Here is a 20,922-nt window from a genome sequence, read left to right as displayed (position 1 = left end):
CTTCATTTCCCACAATTCCTAGCTTTATCCCGTGGGCCGTCAATGTCATATCCGGAAAACCGTACAGTTATAAAGTCCAGTGTTTCGTTTCAGAGAAATCTTGATAAACGTCTTTGTATAAATGCACAGGAGTCCAGACGAAGAACAGGATGAGTGTCTCGTGCTCTCAGATCATCTGGAGAGTTTGTAATTTATTCATGTCAGTGTTTTTCTCGCTGGCAACTTATGTGCAGGTAAATGTCACTTTCAGCTTTATTTGCACACACTGAATGAGCGATGATCATCAGATGAAGCTCTCGTTTATGTACACATGAAGTCATCAGTGATAATTAACAGTTTAATCGCTGATTTGTTTGATTATCTTCAGATAAATGATCCGGATGCTGTTTTGTGGATGGTAAGACTCAAATAAGAAACATTTCTGCCGCTTTAAACACATTTATGCTCCTTAGATAGGTTAATTCTGTGTTTGTTTCTGCAGGTCGGTTATTCAGTTCCAGCTGGACTGTGTTTTCTGCTTTTCTGTCAACCACAAATAACAGGTAAGAAAGTGAAAAGTTCATCAGAAATCAAAATGAGACGCGAAGCTGCCATCTAGTGGAGGAGAAATATTAAAAAATATCACGTAAATAATGGAAATACCGTATAAAAGTGAAAGTGACTTTGTGAATAATAAATAATAAATGTGAATATTAAATACTTTTGTTTTACATAGATTTGCTATTGTCTGTGTTATGTAAAATATTTTTACAAGCATGTCATACATCACAAAGTCAATAATATGCTATATTTACTTCATTTACCACATAAAGCACAATGTTTTGCATTAAAAAGACAACAGGAAAGGGGAAAAAAAAGGAGTGAACAGAAGAGAAAGAAGGTAAAAAGAGGAAAAACTACTTTTAAAAAATATTACATCTTAAAAATAAATGTTAATTTGCATAAATGTATTAAAAGTGTTTGAATTGAAAGACAAAGTATAAATAAAAATACAAAAAGTCAATACAAAAATGTGTGCAAACAAATTTATGTAAAAAAATATATACAGAAGACACAAGACATGAGTTTAGTCTGCATGTATTTTTCTCACAAAATGTCACTTCTTGGAGATTATGGTAGATTTTAAGAGTTATAAATTCATGTGTGTTATACTCTTTCCAGAGTCACGCTTCTGGAGGAGAATAGCTGATCTGCATGTGCTTGTATCCTCTACGTTCGGAGTCATTCTGGGCTGGAAACTTTATAAAGAGGGAATTACAGACATTTTCCAGCAAGAGGAAGGAAGGTAACAACCATTCCGAGGAGTTCTGACTAATATTCAGTTACATTAGGAGAATAAAACCGATTTATTTCATTTATTGCATAATCGTTGCTGTTAGGGAATGTTCTGGACTCATGCTGACGGTCTTCTGGCTGCTGTTGTGTCGACATTCAGGAAGGTAAATGCATTAGTTTCTGATTTGAATTATTGATTGTGAGTGTTTGTGAATGTTTCTCAGCTGCATTAGGATCATGCATGTGTGTGTTTGGTCCTGTAGGAGTTCTGTGGGCTCTGTGAGGATCTGCACTGCTGTGGGCATCACTGTGTTTCCCTTCATCACATGGATCTATTACTACATGAACACAGAGCTGAGGAAACACTGGCCTGAACACTGTACGACTGCTCTCTGAGGAGAAGAACAACACTCGAGAAACCACATCTCAACTCGGGATCAGCAGGACATACAGATGAACTAAACCTGGAAAATCGCTTCTGTTTGTAGCTGTTGTGTCTTTAAATGGACTTATACTTTGGCACAAAATGACTGAAAAGAAGTGTTGAATAAATAAGCTTTTAACATTGCAAAATAGACTCTCCAGACTGTTTAAGTTCTGGTTTACAGCTAGAATCAGGTAGTCTACAGCTAATTACAACTAGTCTTAAAAGCAAATCATCATTACATGAATGTAAAAAAATATGATTCTACAATTAGCAATTCATTTAGAGCTACTTAAAAAAACAATGGTGTTGTGCCTAATGAAAGGGACCTTTGCAAAGATACACAGACTCCTTGCACAAGGAGGGCATGACATAAAAGCTCATTACAAAAGAGACTGGCTGTTCACAGAGTTCTGTGTCCAAGCACATTCATAGAGAGGGGCAAATAAAATACACAAAGATTGAATGAAATTCTGCCTCCTCGTTATTGCAAACACAATTACATAACTTAAATAGTAGTAACAACCAACTTAATTTAAGTTTCTTTACATATTTAACATATAAATACATTTAGATGAATACATGAACATTTATTAAGAAGAGTCCATAGAATTGATGAGAAACAGAAAATGTATGAGGTAGGTTGTGGGTGATAAGTCACAGACACATGACTCTTCTCTGGCTGGTGCTGCTGAGTCCCACGCAGTCTAAATGCACGGTAGTGTATGTTGTATAGGACATTTCTGATTATCGCAAGCAAACATGTCATCAAGCTCTTCAGGCTGTCTGTAAAAGCACAACAACACAGCCTTTTCACATGCCCTTCTTTTGGGCTGGAGGGTGTTACCTTGACCAGTCGCTCTGCTCGTAAGGATCGAGTCCTTTGATTCTCTTTATTTTCTCGTCATATCTCATCTTTGCATTAGGATTTAGTTTTAGGCGGTATGGTCCGACAATGTTTTCTTTAGCCCGCTGCATTTTGTAGGATTATATTCTGTATTTCACGATAATTTTTCATTATTTTCATGCCAGAACACTAGCCTGCTATGCCAGACCATATGTTAACTGGCCAAACATACCCATAATTCTTTGCGTTCTGATGACATTGAAGCCAGTTGGTCACATGTGTTAGCGATCTTATATTCGAAGCCATAGACATATAAATATTTATATGTCTATGCTCGAAGCCCATTTTTAGCGTTTTTTAGCACTTCCGTTTCTGACGCGCAGACTCAAACGAAGCTTGATGACGTCAGCAACCTGCCTGACAGATGTAAATCTTCTAGTGGCTGTGCGTGTAAACTGCCATCGTTAATCTTGCAGAGACGGCGAGCTTGAGCGGGGAGTTCTTTGGTGTGAGTGAGCAGGAGTAAGTATTCTGATTAATTATTTTGTATAGTATTTTAAAATGTAACGCCAGTACGCCATATTAAGTTAATTGCCTGCGAGCTTCTCCTCCTGTCTGTACGGTAATGCGACAGAGAGCCGAGTGGTTATGACTGCGCGTCAGAGACGGAAGTGCTAAAAAACGCTAAAAATTGGCTTCTCTTGTCTCAACTGAGTTCCAATGGGGTCGCTGTGTCCATTTCTTTTAATGTCTATGCACGCCTCCAGGAGCTCGGCTTTTTCTGGAAAGAATCAGAAAGCTGTATTTTTCTTTTATAAATATTATTAAGCTAAAGACTTTTTTGGAGATATGAAGGATGCAGTACTACGCTATAGGTACTCAAGATTAACATGAGATTAGGTTAAACTGTGTATGTTATGTACTCTTTAAATTTGGACCTGTACCTCACACCAAGCATAACATGGATACAGAAGATTTAAATAAAAATAAGACACTTTCATGAGAATTTTATTTAATGCTTGTGCATGACAGCATAATAATAAAAATGATGTCCCCCCACTCTCTATTATAGATCAGTGTGTGTCCCATGGTAAATTAAATAAATATTATGTGATAATGGTTCAATGATCTCTCTCTATCTCTCTTCATGTAAGGATTCAAAGATAATTTGTACTAAAAATAATATAACATTTTATAAAATTATAATTAAGTGCAGTTTAATGCAGTTGATTGATTTGTTAATTTTGAAATTATAATGTTTTGACTTGCCATTTCAAAGATTACATTAAAACAATAATGCACTTAATTAAAATGTATGTTATTATTTAATAATTTTCATGCGATATTGTATTCATCTAGTTTATCATGGGTCACATAATATGCTGCCAGATCTTAGCCTGATTAGGGCCACATATCACTGGACTGATCTGGGCAACAATCCTCCCATCAACAATCGGCCCTCATGTTGTTTGCCGGAGCCACGCCGTGCCGTCATTGCCACACATGGCCCTGCTCTGGCTGAAAGGGTACATGCCATTGTCGAGAGGAGGCTAGCAGTGCCAGCTTGAGGCCACATTTGGGCCAAGTCCATTTGTTATGTGGGCATTGGCAGATATGACCTCCTTGGCAAAGTAAACGAGGTGGACAAGGAGCCTTGGTCATAAACTATCCAATGCAATGGGAATACATACAGGAGGAACCAACAACACTTCCTCCTGTATCAGAATACCTGCTCAACATGTTTTTATTTCCGTATTGCCAGTACCATTCTTTGTTGATGTGTTACAGAGTAACAAAGGTTAAATTGCTGTAATGGCTCTTTAAGAACATTCTCTCCCTCATTGTGCACATGTACTAGGAACACACAACCACAGTTTCAATGTGTGATGTGTCGTGTTTGACACAAGCTCTATTAATAAATATCCCACTCACATGCGGCTGTCACTGCGTTTATTCATAGGACAAGCATAGTCATTATAAAGGCGTTGAAAACCAAATACATTTACTTGCACATATTTGGGAATCAGAATATCATACATTTCCTAAAATAATAAACAGGTTTGTGAATATAAAAAAGAAAAAAAAAAGAAAAATGAATATCACTTATTCACAGCTGTTGTGTTATGTGGTCATTCGTAGTGTTATGTGACAAGCAGGCCACATTGCCATTGAAACAATAAAGAAATACATTCTTAACAGGCTTTCAAAAAAAAAAATATATATATAAATATATCTTACTACTGACTGAAAAACACCAGAGGAAAGATGCCCAGGGTTCCTGATCACCTGTGTGAACATGCCATAGTCCTGTTGCAACCTCACCTTCAAAAGCACCACAGAGGACAAAGAAACAACTGTGTCTCGAGAGAAAAAGAAAAAAAACTTGCATGGGTACAGGATGTTTTAATGAAATTAATCTACTCTCTAAATATACAAGTTCCGGTCTTTTTCCTAAATGTTGACATATAGTCTTGGAACCAACATTTCCTTTGCTAAAAACACAGAATCCTGCTGACTGTGAACTCTACATGTGTATCGTCCCTCATCTTCAGCTCTCAGATTGTCCAGACGGAGAGAGATAGAGTTTCCATGTTGAATCTGATCAGTAAAGAAATGAGCTCTATCATGATAATCTTTGTGCTGTTCCTCTGGTCGACTCTCACCATCTTGATACAGATGAACCAGAGTCTCTGTGTCTGTTCTTATCCATGTTTATTTGTATTTTTGCTCTCTTAAAGCCACACAAACTGACTTATAACATCTAATTAGATTTCTGCATGCCACATGATTGAACTGGCCCAAAACTAACTTGGTGGCTGGTAGCGTGTGCTTGGGCTTTTGGTTTTAAATTAACATTCATTTCTAGTATGGAACAGCTATTTCATTATAGTTTTGTCCGTTTTTGGACGACCCATCAATAAAAATGTGTTCGGTTGAATATGAATCTTATCTTTTCTATAATTTACGTTCATGTGTGAGATCCCTCTGAAACAGTTTCTATCATGTCACTCCTATTAGCCTCCTCATCTTTATTCAGTAGAGGGATTATTTCATGTGATTCTGTGGTTGTCTGATGCTGGTTTAATCCATCGGTTGGGGTTTCTTCAGATCTTGCTGAATTCTGAGTTCAGGTTAAGAGATATAAAAATAAATTAAACTATATCTACATTAAAAAAGCAGCTTTTAATTGCAGGACAAGAATACACCTTATATCATTGTGATCTTATTAAAGATATTCACCTGCGAATCCCAGTTCTGGTCTGATCTGGTGACTGGAAGGTCAGAAGGCCTTGCTGCTTCCTGAATAAGATTCGTAATATACAATGGGAGGCTCATTGAAAGCTAGATTAGGAAACAAGCTATGCATATTAAATATAAAGTACATTTCATTGCAGTGATACTAACCTGAAAACACTGTAGACACTTCATGTCTGAAATCCCTGTGTTAAGAGCAGTGAGAGGAGGATATTTTAAAGTAAAGTCTCAAGCGAAGACTACAAATGGATTTGACATTCAGTTTTCACTTATCACTCGTCATTCTCATTTGGTCATCCATTCCTGCTGATTATCAAGTTGAAATTGTTAAATAAATATACTGAATAAACTGCATGATTTGTAATAGTCAGTTTAGTTTGTTATTGCTGTTCATCCTTCATGTAAACGGAGCATCTCTCAGTGAATTAAATCAATGACTGAGAGTGTTTAAATTCTGAAAAACACACTGTTAATCAAACACCAACATGCATCACAATGTGAGAGATAACTGAATCCTCATCAGAATATAGACTCTTGACATTCCTTCTATAAACTGCTTGGTCAAGAATTATAGATCATCAGTTCCATGGTAATTCCAATAAGAGTTTAACATGTTTTCTTGTAAACATATTGATGTTATTTCATTAAACAAATTAGACTTTGTAATGAAACCAAAGAAACCGCTTCAGTTGTACTTACAGGTTCCAAACATGAGTAAAATGAGCAGAGAAAAGGCAAAGAGGCTCTCAGAGGAATAGACGATGACTCTCAGATCTCCCACTGCACGCTCGCCATTTACTGAGGATGAGCGCCATTACACAATCACACAGTAAACAACAACAGCAACACAAGTTCATTTGAAAGTTTTGTGCTGTCAATGCATAACATAATAATCAGTAACCTATCTGAGCTATCTCTGAAATCTGAACAATATAGGGATAGAGAAAGATGTCAGAAAGGTCCATCTATTGCCATATAAACCAGAAAATAAACACACGTGCAAGATTTTGAAATGTTTAGAATATTTAGAACAGAAAAAAAAGAAAGGAAAAAAAAAGGTTTATCTGGTAGAAATGAATCTTTTATAAACATTTAGAAAAGGTTGCCATGATGTTCAAGTGTTTTTGTTCTTTACCTGTTTTCAGTATCAGTTCAGTCATCAGTGAACCAGAGTTCAGTAGAACAACGCCAACTGATCCAAACACATACAGCATCTTTTTAAAGGGGATGGCTAGATCTGTAATACATGAAATATTACGTACAGTATAAAAATAGTGTAAAACAGTTGTTTATAAAAGATATTTTAAGCTTAATGGATACATTTATATATTAATTAGTTTTTATAACGGGTACAGTCGTTTAACTGAAGTGGAAGTTTTATCTAAAATAAATACTAGATGGAATAAATAGGTTATGCTATATTAATTCAATTTCATTTGTGTTTTTGTAAATTATAGAATGATCACATGAAAATAGTGGGGCATGCGTGTGTGAAAATTACCTAAGTCTAAACGCATGTATTCACATGTGGAATTCAAGGATGTTGTTTTCCCCCTATTTCCTGTTTTCCAACTGGCAATAAATATAATAATTGCGATCATCCACAGGGCTTGCTGAAATATAGCCATGCAGATCCATCCTGCACCATCTGTACAAAAAACAAAAAAAGTCTGTTTTTATTACATAAAGATTGAATAAAGGTAATTTAATAAAACATATATGGAGCTTTAGCTCAATAAAACAAGATAAAGGAGTTTTAACAATTTTCTTTATTAGAAATATAATTATACCTCTTTTATTTGTCAGTATTGTGATGTAGTAAAGAATCATTACTGTATTCATGATAAACATGTAGATTATCCATGCTGTTTTATTGAGTAATTCTAAACCTGAAAAAGATGTTTAATCATTATAAATGAGCTGACTAAATACTGAATGAACGTGAAAATAATCTACAGACAAAAGAATACATCACATACTTACAGCTTTTCCCTCCCCGTAGTTTAAACAAACAGGAAAATGAGAGAAAATAGAAAACTGGGACAGCTATGGACACATAATACCCTAAAAAATAAGATTTATGTAAGATTTACTGACAGATAACACCTGTTTTGTAACTGTTTGTCTAGGTTAATTGTCAATAAATTGATTGTTCTCTATTAAACTGATGGGTCACTGACCTCCTCTGGCAGCTCCAAAAGCAAAGTACACAACAGCAAATTGCAATGAAGGAAGAATTAAAAAGATGAATCCAGATGCAATTGCTAATTGATCCCATATCCAATTACATATCGTTCCATGGCATGACATCTTCTTCTTTTTAGACAAAACTAGAAAATAATTATAATAATAATCCAAGTTTTCTACTATTCTTTGTTAGAAGTTATTTAGTTACTTATGGCATGAAAATTAATTTCACACAGAGTTTCAAAGAACTTTGTATGAAATAGAAACTTACAGTAAATGATGCCGATGACAATAAACAGAATCATGACGCCATACACAGCCAACACCACGATTTTGTCAGACTTGGCATAATTTACAACTGATTCCCAAGCACGACGCGTGAGAACTAAAACAGAAAAAATAAATAAATAAATCAAGCCTAAATGAATGACACACTTTGTTAGGAGATTAAACATGATCACTGGTATATTAAACATGATAATTGGTTAAATATTTGTATTTACCAACCTGAAACATAAACTACTATAAAAATGACGATTTCGGTGAAAAGAGCTTCACCTGTAAAAAGAAACAGGTTTACATGAATACACTGGTTGAATATCGGGAGTGGGGTCCCGCTTTATGTTTATCAAACAATTAAAGAATCTTTCAATAAATAAAAACAAAGTTTGAACAGTAGTGTATATCATGTTAGATTTTAGAGAATAGACATATCAATAATAAAAACTTTTAGTATGCATGCAAACAAATTTAATGTTATGAATACATGTTACGGAAAAATCCAAACCTGACATCTTCTCTAAATATGGTGCAACATAAAGCAACATAAGAGGCCTCAGTATATAAAGAGCACAGCAAGAGACCGTCTCGTACAGAAAACCTGTAACACATTCAGATCCTTCATGAAAATGATTGGCTAATACATTTAAAATACTGATAGTCAAGACAGTAGTCATGACACACTGCACTGAAACACACTTGTGAACAGAACTAATTCAACTGAGACATCAGAATAATGTTGTTTTTGGAACAGTGTGATTAATAGATCTGAAAGACTCACCTTCAGTAACACCCCAGAATACAAAGGCCACAGACATCATAATATTTGGAAGAAACACATGAAGATAGCCAAGGGTCCTGATACGTTTCTTCACAGCGGAGTCGCTGAGAGCTAGAAAAAAATATGTACATTGATTACTTGTTTGAAATAGTTTATAACTTTAAATTTAGTTAATTGATTAGCAATAGCTATCAATTATCTTGGTATGATGCATATATATAAAAAATAACGTTTTTATTATCAAAATAGACTTTTTAAACAGATTTAAGCGAGCAATAACCACCATATATTATCATCAGTTCTCTCTTCACAGCAGTTCAGTCAGTGCACTGTTTGAGTACATGCATTACTCCGGGATATTAGTTTGTTTGAACTCAGAGGGAGTGTCAGCCACATTAAAAAAGTTAACAGCTTAAGTCATTTGTGGATTAATGCATATTGGATACGCAAACCGTTTCAAACGATTCAGTTCGATTTGGTGAACTGGTTCAAAAAGATCTGGTTACATCGAGTGATTCGTTCGCAAACCGGATATGACAAGCTGCTTTGTTTTGAACTCTCTCACAACAGACACGGAAGAGAAGACAATGATGAATAAAGTCGTAGTTTTTGCAATTTTTGGACCAAAATTTATTTTTGATGTTTCAAAAAATTCTAACTGACCCTCTGACGTTACATGGAATGCTTTGATGATGTATTTCTTACCTTTCTGGACATGGACAGTAGACTTTTCACACAGCTTCAAGGATTGTGGGAGATTGCCAATTCGTGTGCTGTGCTCCCGCATGGCCTTTTTCAGAGAGGATGACCAGGCTCGCGAGCCCTGTGGTGACTTCTTCATGGGGCTCTCAGATGGTTCTGGCGGAGGATCCTGAGACTGCCGAGGCATGTTCTCGCGATTCATCTGTCAGTTCCGATGCTCTCTCGCCTCGCGCGGAAGCCCATCCCGCGGCTTCTTCCGCACGAGTGGAGAGCCCGGTGTTTGAGCTGTCTGCTTCCGAGGAACTAGATGTGCTCAGCATTGAAGGCAGGGATTTTGGGGATGACTCGCCACCCCTAGTCCCCGCATATGAGGAGCTGGTGGAGGTTGTCTCTCGTGCAGTGGCCCGTCTTAATATCAGTTGGCCACATGAGAGGCAGGAAACGCTTATTAGAAGCAAGTTAGACGAGCGATTCCTGCTGCACAGAGAGCAACCTCGTCATCGGGGTTTACCGTTCTTTCACGATTTACACGAGTTGTGTAAATTGTGGAACAAACCACACTTATCTCGCGTGTTCAAACCCCCTGTGCTAACTATAATAATAATATCTTTGGGGGGCGAGAGAACGGTTATGGGATGCTGCCTCGGGCGGAACAGCCACTTACAAAGCACCTATTTAGGCCCCGAGACTGCATCATCCATTAAAACCCCAGTGCTGCCCACTAAGCCGTGCTGATGCATCTACGTTAGTGGGCAGGGTTTATATGGCTGCGGGTCGGGTGCTAGTCTGCATATACTGGTAGTACTGCAAGCATACCAGGCCGACCTTCTTAATGATATTGATGAGGGTGAGGGTCCAACTCCGGGAGTCATGGCGGAGTTGGGGAAGGTTCGCCTTCTGGCCTATTCGGCGACTAGGTAAGTATAATGTCGTCATCGACAGGTTTCAGGTGGCGCAGAATAAATCTGCATCCTCCAGACAATACCTCCCTCGCCGCTCAAAGCCTAAGAGGCCTGCCCCAACCAGCTCGAGAGGCTGGTCTCTTTAGTAGAGTATTCCGATGCATGGAAAAATCTCACGAATATTTCTTCTTGGGCTCTGCGCACCATTCAAAAGGGGTACACATTACAGTTCGGTTCCCGCCCAACAAAGTTCAATGGGGTGGTCTGGACTGTAGTCAACCCAGAGCAGAGTCGGGTGTTGGAGCGAGAAGTAAACACTCTGCTGGTAAAGGAGGCTATAGAATGTATTCCTCCTCCAGACAGGGAGTCAGGGTTCCACAGACACTACTTCTTAGTTCCCAAGAAGGATGGGGGGTTGAGTCCAATAATAGATCCCAGGCACTTGAATCAGTCTCTGTGGAGATTCAGGTTCAAGATGCTCACTATTCCCATCATCGTGAACCAAATTCAATCCGAGGATTGGTTTGTCATGATAGATCTGAAGGACGCATACTTCCACATTTCCATCCTTCCATCTCACAGGAAGTTCCTGAGGTTCGCCTTCGGGGGCGAGGCGTACCAATATCGGGTTCTTCCGTTTGGCCTAGCTCTCTCCCCTCGCACATTTACAAAATGTATGGATGCAGCTCTAGCACCACTGAGGCTTCAGGGTATCAGGGTTCTCAATTATATCGGCGACTGGCTGATTCTAGCTTAGTCACAAGAGCTGGCAGTTCGGCATTGAGATGTTGTCCTTGCCCACATCCAGAGCCTGGGATTGAGACTCAACACAAAAAAGAGCGTGTTGGCACCAGCCCAGAGAACCACGTTCCTGGGAGTGGTGTGGGATTCGGTCACGATGCGGGCACAATTGTCTCCTGCACGGATTGAATCCATCCTGGCCATGGTGACCAGGATAAAGCTAGGCCAGGCCATCACAGTAAAACATTTCCAGAGAGTGTTAGGTCTCATGGCAGCAGCATCCAATATCATACGAGAGGTCTATGGCAGGACCATCATTCCTTCTGGCATATAAAATGCCTGGAAATGTTGGCGGTGTTCCGAGCGCAGAGGAGCTACCTGCCAGATCTCAAGGGTCATCACATCCTTGTGAGGATGGACAATATGTCGGTGGTGGCCTATATAAACCATCAAGGGTGTCTGAGGTCTCTCCCTCTATGCAGGCTGGCACATCAGATCATCTTGTGGTCCCAGGGGAAATTGTTGTCTCCCAGAGCAACATACATCCCAGGGAATCAGAATCAGGGAGCAGACATCCTGTCGAGGCAAGGGCTGAGACCCGGGGAATGGAGACTCTATCCCGAGGTGGTGGAGCCAATATGTCAGAGGTTCGGCCCAGTGGAAGTTGATCTATTCACGTCTCGAGAGACGACTCACTGTCCACTGTGGTTCTCCCTCACACATCCAGCCCCACTGGGGTTGGATGCCATGGTACAGACGTGGCTGAGGCTGTGTCTGTATGCCTTTCCCCCGATCAATCTGCTCCCGGGAGTTCTAGAGAGGGTTCCCCATCTCAAGGTGTATTTAGCTGCCATTTTGGCTTTCCATGCTCCTCTGAGTGATGGGCCTCTGGGGAGACAGCCGTTGGTCGTATGTTTCCTCTGTGGGGCTTGGAGGCTCGTACCTGGGTTCCCACTTGGGACCTGGCAGTGGTTCTCGGAGGGTTGGTTGAGGCCCCCTTCGAGCCGCTGGAGTTGGCTGAGGCCAAGAACCTTTCCCTTAAGATGGCTTTTTTGTTGGCCATTACTTCTCCGAGTAGGGTAGGAGATCTCCAGGCGCTTTCTATATCTGACGGGTGACATCAAAGCCATCCTACTTCCTATGCCTACTTCTACAACTTAAAAAAAACGCTTTAATCATACTTTCAATGTATCCTACAAATATTTATTACAGTGAAGAAGTTCAATTACTATTTAAACATACCCTTATTTGGTGATTTGCAGTGGATTATAAAACAGAGCAGAAGTGTAGATCCAGATGCAGTAATACAAAGAATCAACGCCATTGTGTGTAAAATTGAGAAACCTTAAAGAAAATGCAGAAATTATATTGTACAGATCCAAACTCAGAAGCAGGATTTTTTTGGATTCATAGACTGCTATGCCTTTTTAAGAGAACACAGCCCTTTTCTTCTAAGCTTATGTTTATTTATATCCATTAACTCACCCAGTTGCTCCAGTACTACAGTTGCATTGGCTGAAAGTCCTCCAGCAAACACTTGACACATGTAAACTCCTTTATCCTCAGTTCTGACACTCTTCAGTCTGAGAGAGAAGTTTCCTTTGGGGATTTCAGCAGTGAAGAACTCAGCTCTGTCTCTGTATTGTTCATCTGATGAATCTTGTAAAGTCTTGTTGTTTTGGAAGAGCAGAACCAGAATATCTTCATCTCCATCTGTTTTCCTCCATAAAACCTCTTCAATGTGTTCAGGTTTGATGTGAGAGTCTACAGAGCAGTTCAGAGTGACATCCTCACCCACAGACACAGATATGGATTTTTCTGAGCCTGATACTAGCAAACGCTCTGAAAGACAAGTAAAATATAACAATAGGAAATGTATGACCCGGATTAAAAAGGTTGTGATCCACAATTTATGTGATCCACACTCACCAACATCTTTTACCTGAACCACAGTCTCTCCAGAATCCTGCTGACTGTAAACTCTACATGTGTATCGTCCCTCATCTTCAGCTCTCAGATTGTCCAGACGGAGAGAGAAGTTTCCATGTTGAATCTGATCAGTAAAGAAATGAGCTCTATCATGATAATCTTTGTGCTGTTCCTCTGGTCGACTCTCGCCATCTTGATACAGATGAACCAGAGTCTCTGAGTCTGTTCTTCTCCATTCCACCCTCAGATCCTTCATTAGCAAGAGTTCATTAACATAACAGGGCAAAACCACTGAAGATCCCAGAGAAGCAAACAGAGGTCCAGAGCGACTGTGAACAATCAATCCTGAAACAACAGAGAAGAGAGAGAGAAAGAGAGAGAGAAAGAGAGAGATTATCTCAAATTTCTTTTATTTGATTTTTTTAGGACAAAAAAAAAACACAAGGAAAGGTGGTGCTCAGCTTAATTGTCTAGTGAGTTAACCAGCATAATCCTAGAAGGTATGCAAGAGATTGTCAAAGGTCCTTAAAAAACCAGTGCCAACACTGCCAAAAATCACCAAACGTGAATTTTGGTCAAAATCGGTCAAAGGTGCATGCCATTCAGATTTTAGTCATTCAATGATTTAGAAACTTTCAAAAAAATACGAATAAGTTCCACTGGTGCATGTTTGCACTGATTACATGTGTTTCACACTGCACGTCGGACCCGCAATATTCCCGTAACATTGCCTGCTCGCCTTCTGTGTGAAAGCAACCACGTCCCGGAATTGATTACCGAATCGAACCCGGGTCGGGCACATAGTAACATTGCGGTAATCGATCCGGAACGAGCGCTGTGTGAACAAAAGCCAGATCTAATTCGGTATCGAAGTGATGACGCGCGTTATCGCGCGACTCTTTTACCGGCTGTTTTGAAGGAAGATCAACATTCGCGACGAAAACATATGTGCAAACTGTAATGAAGCAGAGATCAGTTAGTTCCTCACTTTCCGCGCTGACGCAGAGATCGTTTGCTTGCTTCAGTTAAAGTGTAACGTGCCAAGCGTTGTCGACTCGTACATGGCCGCGGGAAGTGGGGGTGCTGGGGGTGCTGCAGCACCCCCTAGTGACGAGAGGGAGATAAAAAAAAATGTAGGCCTATTAAAATATTTGTAACGCGCTTGTAACATTTATTTTTTTTGGCAACAAGTGTGGGATCAGCTTTGACTAGCCAAGCAATTGTAAGTAGTACACTATAGTATTTTTTTAAGGTGGTGGGGATGGAGATGGAGAGTATTATTTCGTTCGTGTGTTCTTTGTGTAATGGTTGTGGAGAACTGTTAAATAACGTTTAAATAGTAGGGCTGGGTATCGATTCAGATGTTCCAGATCGATTCGATTTCGATTCACAAGCTCTCAAATCGATTCTATTTCGATCCTCGATTCGATTTCGATTCGATTTTCTATTAGAGATGTAATCGGGCCTTAAAATATAAGCCCGACACGTCCCGAGCCGACACGTACATTTTGATTGACAGCTTTTTAAGAGCCCGAACCCATTTACAACCCGACAGTATTCAAATGTAAGCAGCACACAGCTCTTTTGTCAGGAATGAGTCATTTATACATAATTTAACATAATTTATACATGACTAACGTAATAGGCCACTTTGAAGTTTGAACAAAGAAATAAAATAAGTCCTCTGTAACATCGTAACATCTCAGCACTCTATAAATAGCCCTAAGGTATAGGCTCATTTAGCATATAAATAGGCCAACGCACCAATAAAAACAAGTCTTTCTTAAAAAATTTAATTAAGATAAATTGTAAATTAAGATGGGTATTTGGCAATAACGAAATGAATTAAGATAAAGGCTCTGCCGGATTTGCTTCGCCATAGCAGCTGACATAATAAAATAATAATGCCAACATTAGCTTATATAGCCTACTCTGTCTACATTATGCATTTAAGACTCAAGTAATATTTAGTTATTATTTGAAAAGAATTTACTCATCAAGATTAGGTAAGGCTTAAGTGTTTATGTGGAGGAAAATCACTGAATCCACTGTAGATGTCTTCAGCGCGCTCCTGCGCTCACTGATGGTGCGTCATTATTCACTCATTATTCTCATTATAAACAAGGTCAAAACTTTTCCAAACCTCAGACTTTGCTTTAGTTGCTGGTGCTACCAAAACGTAATCGTCAGAAGCAAGCCTCCGTTTCAGCTACTCAGCATACATTTTCGCATATTTCTCGCGCTAATCGAAACATTACATGACCGCTCATTTACCGCACAAGCCCGAGCCCGAGCCCGGCACGATTAGTTCGATTGGCAATGGGATTCTTCACACTGCCTGAACATGTGCAATTGTGCTTTTGAAGACAACTGACCACGCGCACCTGTCCGCGCGGTTGTCTGCTCAGACTCGGTACACACTCTCCGATGGCGATGTTTACATCAAGCCTGCATAGCGGTCCATAGCGGACTCGAGGACGCAGAAAGTATAAGAGGCTTTAAGATGCAGTCTGTAAGACGCGAACGGGAGCATGACCTGACGCACATTGCAGAAAATGGAACCACTGCTTTAAACTGAATGAATGAATGATAGGTTCGTTGGTAACATCGCACAAGGCACATAAGAGGGTGACATCTAGTGGAGGAGATTTGTAATTGAATTTACGCTAAGCTTACATTCAATGTATGCGGAAATAAATACGGAAAAAAAATCGATTCATGGCCTTTGAGAATCGATTTTGAATCGACCACATTTTAAAAAACGATTAATCGAAAAATCTATTTTTTACCCAGCCATATTAAATAGTCGGAGATTCCTTGTGGTTTGTGTAAAAAGGTTGGAGATGGAGACAGAAAGCTTTATACTGTGCGTGTGTTCTTTGCGTAATGGATGTGGAGAACTGTTCAATAAACAAATTGCTTAAATAGTCAGAGATTATTTCCTTGTGGTGTGCGTAAAAAGATTTTGGAGTTAATAGAGTTGCGTGTGACATAAACGTGCAGTGACTCAAGCCAGCTGACCAAATCGATTGCATTGTTTTAGCGTTATTTTGAAGTTTGATTAATATTATATTTTGTTGTAATATTATTTGTTGTATCTAAATGAGTTGCATGTATGTATAGGCTATCTGAAATTGTAATGAAAGTAATTATTTCGTTTTTTTCGATTATTAAACTATTATTTAAACTATTATTTCTGATTCTGCTTCTGCTTCAGATTAATAGCGCATTGTGCATATCTGAGAACTGATGTCTGTGTGTTTCAGACCCTGGCTGGCTGTGCACTGAAGTGTATATGACAATAAAGTAGTAAATCTCAATGTATATATTTTTAAAATGTATTTTAAATAGGCCTATAGGCTCATAGGTTTTTTGTAAAAAAAAAAAAAAAAAAAAAAAAAAAAAAAATTCACAGCACCCCCTGTTCAAAATTACTTCCCGCGGCCCTGGACTCGTACATTACACGTCACGCGCTGATGTCACGTGTCGTTACGGGATCTTCAGGGGTTGTGTATGAAAGCACGCACATATACCGGGTCATCACTGGCAGTGTGAAAGTGCCAAATCTAGCGACCAGGGAGCAATTACAGGAACACTTTACCCCTGTATTTGCCGGAATGTTTAAGCATTAGCATAGTAAGCCTATGTAGAATCTTACATTCTATCAGGCCAAACTTTGCACATATTGATGATTTATTAAACTAGATCAGACAACTAAAACACCAAGTCTCCCTTCAGAGAACCTTTAATTTACTTGGAGAACCTGGATTAATATTATGAATCAGGATACAAGGTTTTGAGCATGGTTCAAGTTTTAAATATATAAAAAAAAACTTCCAATGGGGATTCAGGGGGACGATTTGGGAAATGAGGGAATAGTTTTTGAACAAAATGCCTGACTTGAAAGTGGTAATTAGGTAGGTCAGATCTCTTGGAAAGATTATTGTGGGATGAAAGCTCATCAGTGACAGATCATTAATGGTTATTATGCCCCTACTTAACCAGTTTTGGAATACCTCATCCATAACAGATAGTGAAACAAAAGTTTTGAAAATCAGAAAACATGTAGAGAATTTACTTTCTAAACTCAGTTCACATCATAATGGAGTAAGATACTACAGAGGAGGAAGCAACATTGGACGGTGACTCTAATTGAGAACAAATAACCAAATACAGAAAGAGTGGTGTGCAGTAAGCCCAACAAAGATGTTCAGCATTCACATTTAATCAAGCTACATTTTCTGGATGTTGCAAGCCCAACAATTTAATCATATATATATATATATATATATATATATATATATATACATATATATATATATATAAATGCATACTTAATGTATATCAATTAGCATGCCTATATCTACCTATACTATAATCTAACTGTACAGTACATACATTATACTTCACGAGATTGATTTACATGAAAAACTTTGGAAGTATACATGAATTAACACAAGTAAGGCCCACTCCTCCACCCATGATTAGTCTATTCACATAGTATTGCACATGAGAATTGCACATGAGATGTATGACTGTATACAATTTTGTAATGAACAGTCTTGGGGTAATTAGCAGCAAGAAGTGTGAGTGAGAAGACGGGTGGGAGAGAAGCTGTTGAGCAGTTTGGCAGATAGAGTTTGGATGCTCTCGTACCATTTTCTTGATGGCAGGAGCTGGAAGAGATTGTTGGAGGGATGAGTGTATGGGTCCTTCACAATGCTGTTGACTCTGCTGGAGCACTGTGCAAAGAAAATCTCCAGGGTGAAGGAAAGAGGGGCATTGCTGATCTTAGCAGCTGTGCACTGCATGAAAAGGTGCGCTTCCGGACTCTTCAGGTCAGCGCACAAACTCGAACATTTCCGTCAGTTTCTGTCTATGTGCTCTTGAGTTTCTGACTTCTGGACACTGCCAGAAAGTCCGCTCACTAACGCAATAAACTCCCAGACATGGACGGAAATGTTTACTCACTAGCCGGTAAATCCACATAGTCTACATCTCTGTGCATGAGAAGTAAAGTCTTTATAAAATCAAGGGTAAAAGCAGTTACATTTCTGTAAATGGACACTAGAGTCTCAGTTAGTCTATAAATTACTGTACAAGTAATGTGTTTTAAATGCTACGTGCCTTCTATACAAAAATGTGTCATATGCACTAATAAAAACGGTCAACAAAGCCACAAACAGAGCAAGGCATCAACAAAACAAATGTTAAATTTTTCAGCAAATGCAAGACAGCAAACAGGACTGCATATATTATTAACCTCAGCAGGACTGCAACATCATTCAAATTGAGAAAAATATTTGTAATATTTTGCAAAAATACACTTCAAGTAAATCAATAAGCTGATTAGAGAATAATTGGGGTAAAAAAAAAAGTATACTAACCAAAAGACAAACACAATAATTAATAAACTTGCAATGGAGACTGTAAAGTCAGGACAGTGATTACTGCTCTGTCAATCACACACACACACACACACTCTACAACTCTAATGGCACCATCAGGACCATGACATGTTTTTCATCTTGTATCTGTAGTATTAGAGTGTAGACGGATTAGAGTTGTACACGGATCGTACACCTCAAGTTTCACTGAAACTTCCCATATCAGATTTCTCCCGGAAATTCCTCTTTTCACACAGTGGTGTTCACTGTAGGGTTCCCTTTTGTTTGAGGAACTGCAAAATTTATTTCCACATTTGAGCCTACATCTCCAAAAGGTGCATTTGTCCATATACATAAAACATTGTTAGAGTAAGTTGGAGAGAGATGCATTGAAATAAAAATTAGTGATTTTTAAATCAGGAGCTATATTAAATTTGGGAAGATTAACAAACAACAAATCTGCTGAAAACTGGATACATCAAGCAGAAACATGAACCGGTATTGAGTAAAACAGGAGAGATACAAGGCTGGCCATCTTTACCTTACTGATTTTACACACTGCTGTAGAAGGAAAGTGTGCTTGAAACTTGAAGCTTTAAATTGTACATAATTGTTTTTGTGCTTTTTTTTCAGAATCAGCCTAAAGAGAGAAGAACAATGTACATACCATCAGAAATAACAGGAAAAACAGCCAGAAAAATAAATATAAGCAGGTCCATGTTGATCTGAAACTGTGTATGTAATCTCTCTGGATCGTCAGGTTGTCGGTCGAGTGTGCGATCAGACACATGAAGACAAGCTGTTTTTTTAGAAAGAGATTTGTGAATCTGCGTTTAATCCTGATGAACCTGTTCTAAATAAATAGTAAAACATCACTGTGACGAGTGGGGCATTATCACTTACTCCACTGGCCTGGCTCCGTTCCCATGGCTCTCGGCTCCGCCCATACTCGTCACAATCACTATGACAATTATAATGCAACTGTAATGGGAGTTGCCCGAAACTGCTCACTATTATTAATAGATCAAGACATTAACATGAGCTTCTACCATACACACACACACACACACACACAAACATATGTACATGTACACACCAGTGGTGTAGTCCTACAGAAAAAAAAGTGGTTTACTATTAACCAGTCGACCCCCAACCCCACCACCACCACCAAAAATAATAATAAATAAAAATAAGTAATTATTGTTGTTTTTTTTATTAGTAATTTAAATAGTAATTTAGTGAAATCAATACAATGCACTCTAAATTTGATCAACAGATTATTTTTAAGTAGTCTACAGCATGACTTCCAGGTTGTTCCAGCCTCTGTCGACGCATTATTACAGTTCTTTATAATTTCAGCATGTTTCTTTGGAATTTTATTAATTGTGAAAAGTGCTTCAGTACGGAGCCCCGCACATGACATAAAAAAAATTAATAAATTGTAAGTAAATTACTATGGTGCTTAATTGGCAAGCCTATGTAGGCCTGTTTGTGTTTTACAGTTTACCTCTTCATGCAGTTTACATTTAGTTGTTTTCAGCCAGCATCACTACAGAACATTTAATGCTCAATTACAACAAATAATCACGAGTTTCACACAACTTTATGGTACTCCATTAAAGTGGAAGCTATAGTAGATCATGGACTTACGAAGCAAAAAAAACAAGTTCATATGTGCAGTATTTTTGGAAAGCAGTGCCTTAAAATAGCAAAGAAGTGACATCATGTTAGATTTCTGTGTCTATGTAGAGAAGTGTGTTTAGTATCTTGCAAAACAAAATGTGTAATGATTAGCAAAAAGTGTGAGGCTGAGAATGTGCTTATATTCGTACACATTTGGGCTGAGGTTTTGCTCTTTGAGGTTAAGGTTTCACAAACTGTGTGTAATTTTGAATTTTAGTGTTTAGAAGAGATTCATGTGAAGCTACGTCTTTCTGTGTTGAGAACAAATAATTTATATTTCAAATATAAATCTGCTCCATATTCATATAAATCTGCTCCAAAAAGGAAAATAAGTGAATTACAACTATTCATAACAACAGTAATGCCAACAAATGTTTAATAAAAGGATTACAGTAAAATGAACAGCCAGCCTCTTTACCAGATCTCTGTCCATCAGAAGATATGTCTAAACATCAGAGTTAGTCTGAAATCCAAAACCAGTCAACTCTGTCATGTTAACTCAGCTGAGACAGGTATCAGGAGACCATAAG

General features: G+C 38.5%; 2 protein-coding genes across 2 annotated transcripts; one reads left to right on the top strand and one right to left on the bottom strand.

The window, feature by feature from the left end:
- Positions 1-29: 29 nt before the first annotated feature.
- tmem220 (transmembrane protein 220) lies at positions 30-1,848 on the top strand. The gene is made up of 6 exons (XM_052553694.1): positions 30-233; positions 368-397; positions 482-542; positions 1,162-1,285; positions 1,380-1,439; positions 1,539-1,848. The coding sequence occupies exons 1-6, from the start codon at positions 150-152 to the stop codon at positions 1,669-1,671; spliced, it is 492 nt and encodes a 163-aa protein (XP_052409654.1). The 5' UTR covers positions 30-149; the 3' UTR covers positions 1,672-1,848.
- Positions 1,849-3,694: 1,846 nt separating this feature from the next.
- Positions 3,695-19,640, bottom strand: LOC127955718 (uncharacterized). Its single transcript, XM_052553481.1, has 18 exons — positions 19,613-19,640; positions 19,377-19,508; positions 13,323-13,667; positions 12,879-13,235; positions 12,636-12,737; positions 9,049-9,159; positions 8,776-8,868; positions 8,496-8,546; positions 8,260-8,373; positions 7,982-8,131; positions 7,785-7,865; positions 7,592-7,690; positions 7,303-7,449; positions 6,937-7,038; positions 6,501-6,599; positions 5,952-5,986; positions 5,787-5,846; positions 3,695-5,667 (listed from the first exon to the last, which is right to left on the bottom strand). The coding sequence occupies exons 1-18, from the start codon at positions 19,635-19,637 to the stop codon at positions 5,515-5,517; spliced, it is 2,256 nt and encodes a 751-aa protein (XP_052409441.1). The 5' UTR covers positions 19,638-19,640; the 3' UTR covers positions 3,695-5,514.
- Positions 19,641-20,922: the final 1,282 nt, after the last annotated feature.

Source organism: Carassius gibelio, chromosome A3 (genome assembly GCF_023724105.1).
Source record: "Carassius gibelio isolate Cgi1373 ecotype wild population from Czech Republic chromosome A3, carGib1.2-hapl.c, whole genome shotgun sequence".
NCBI lineage: Eukaryota > Metazoa > Chordata > Actinopteri > Cypriniformes > Cyprinidae > Carassius > Carassius gibelio.
Note: the sequence above shows the minus strand (reverse complement) of the source record. Positions and strands in the feature narration are given on the sequence as shown.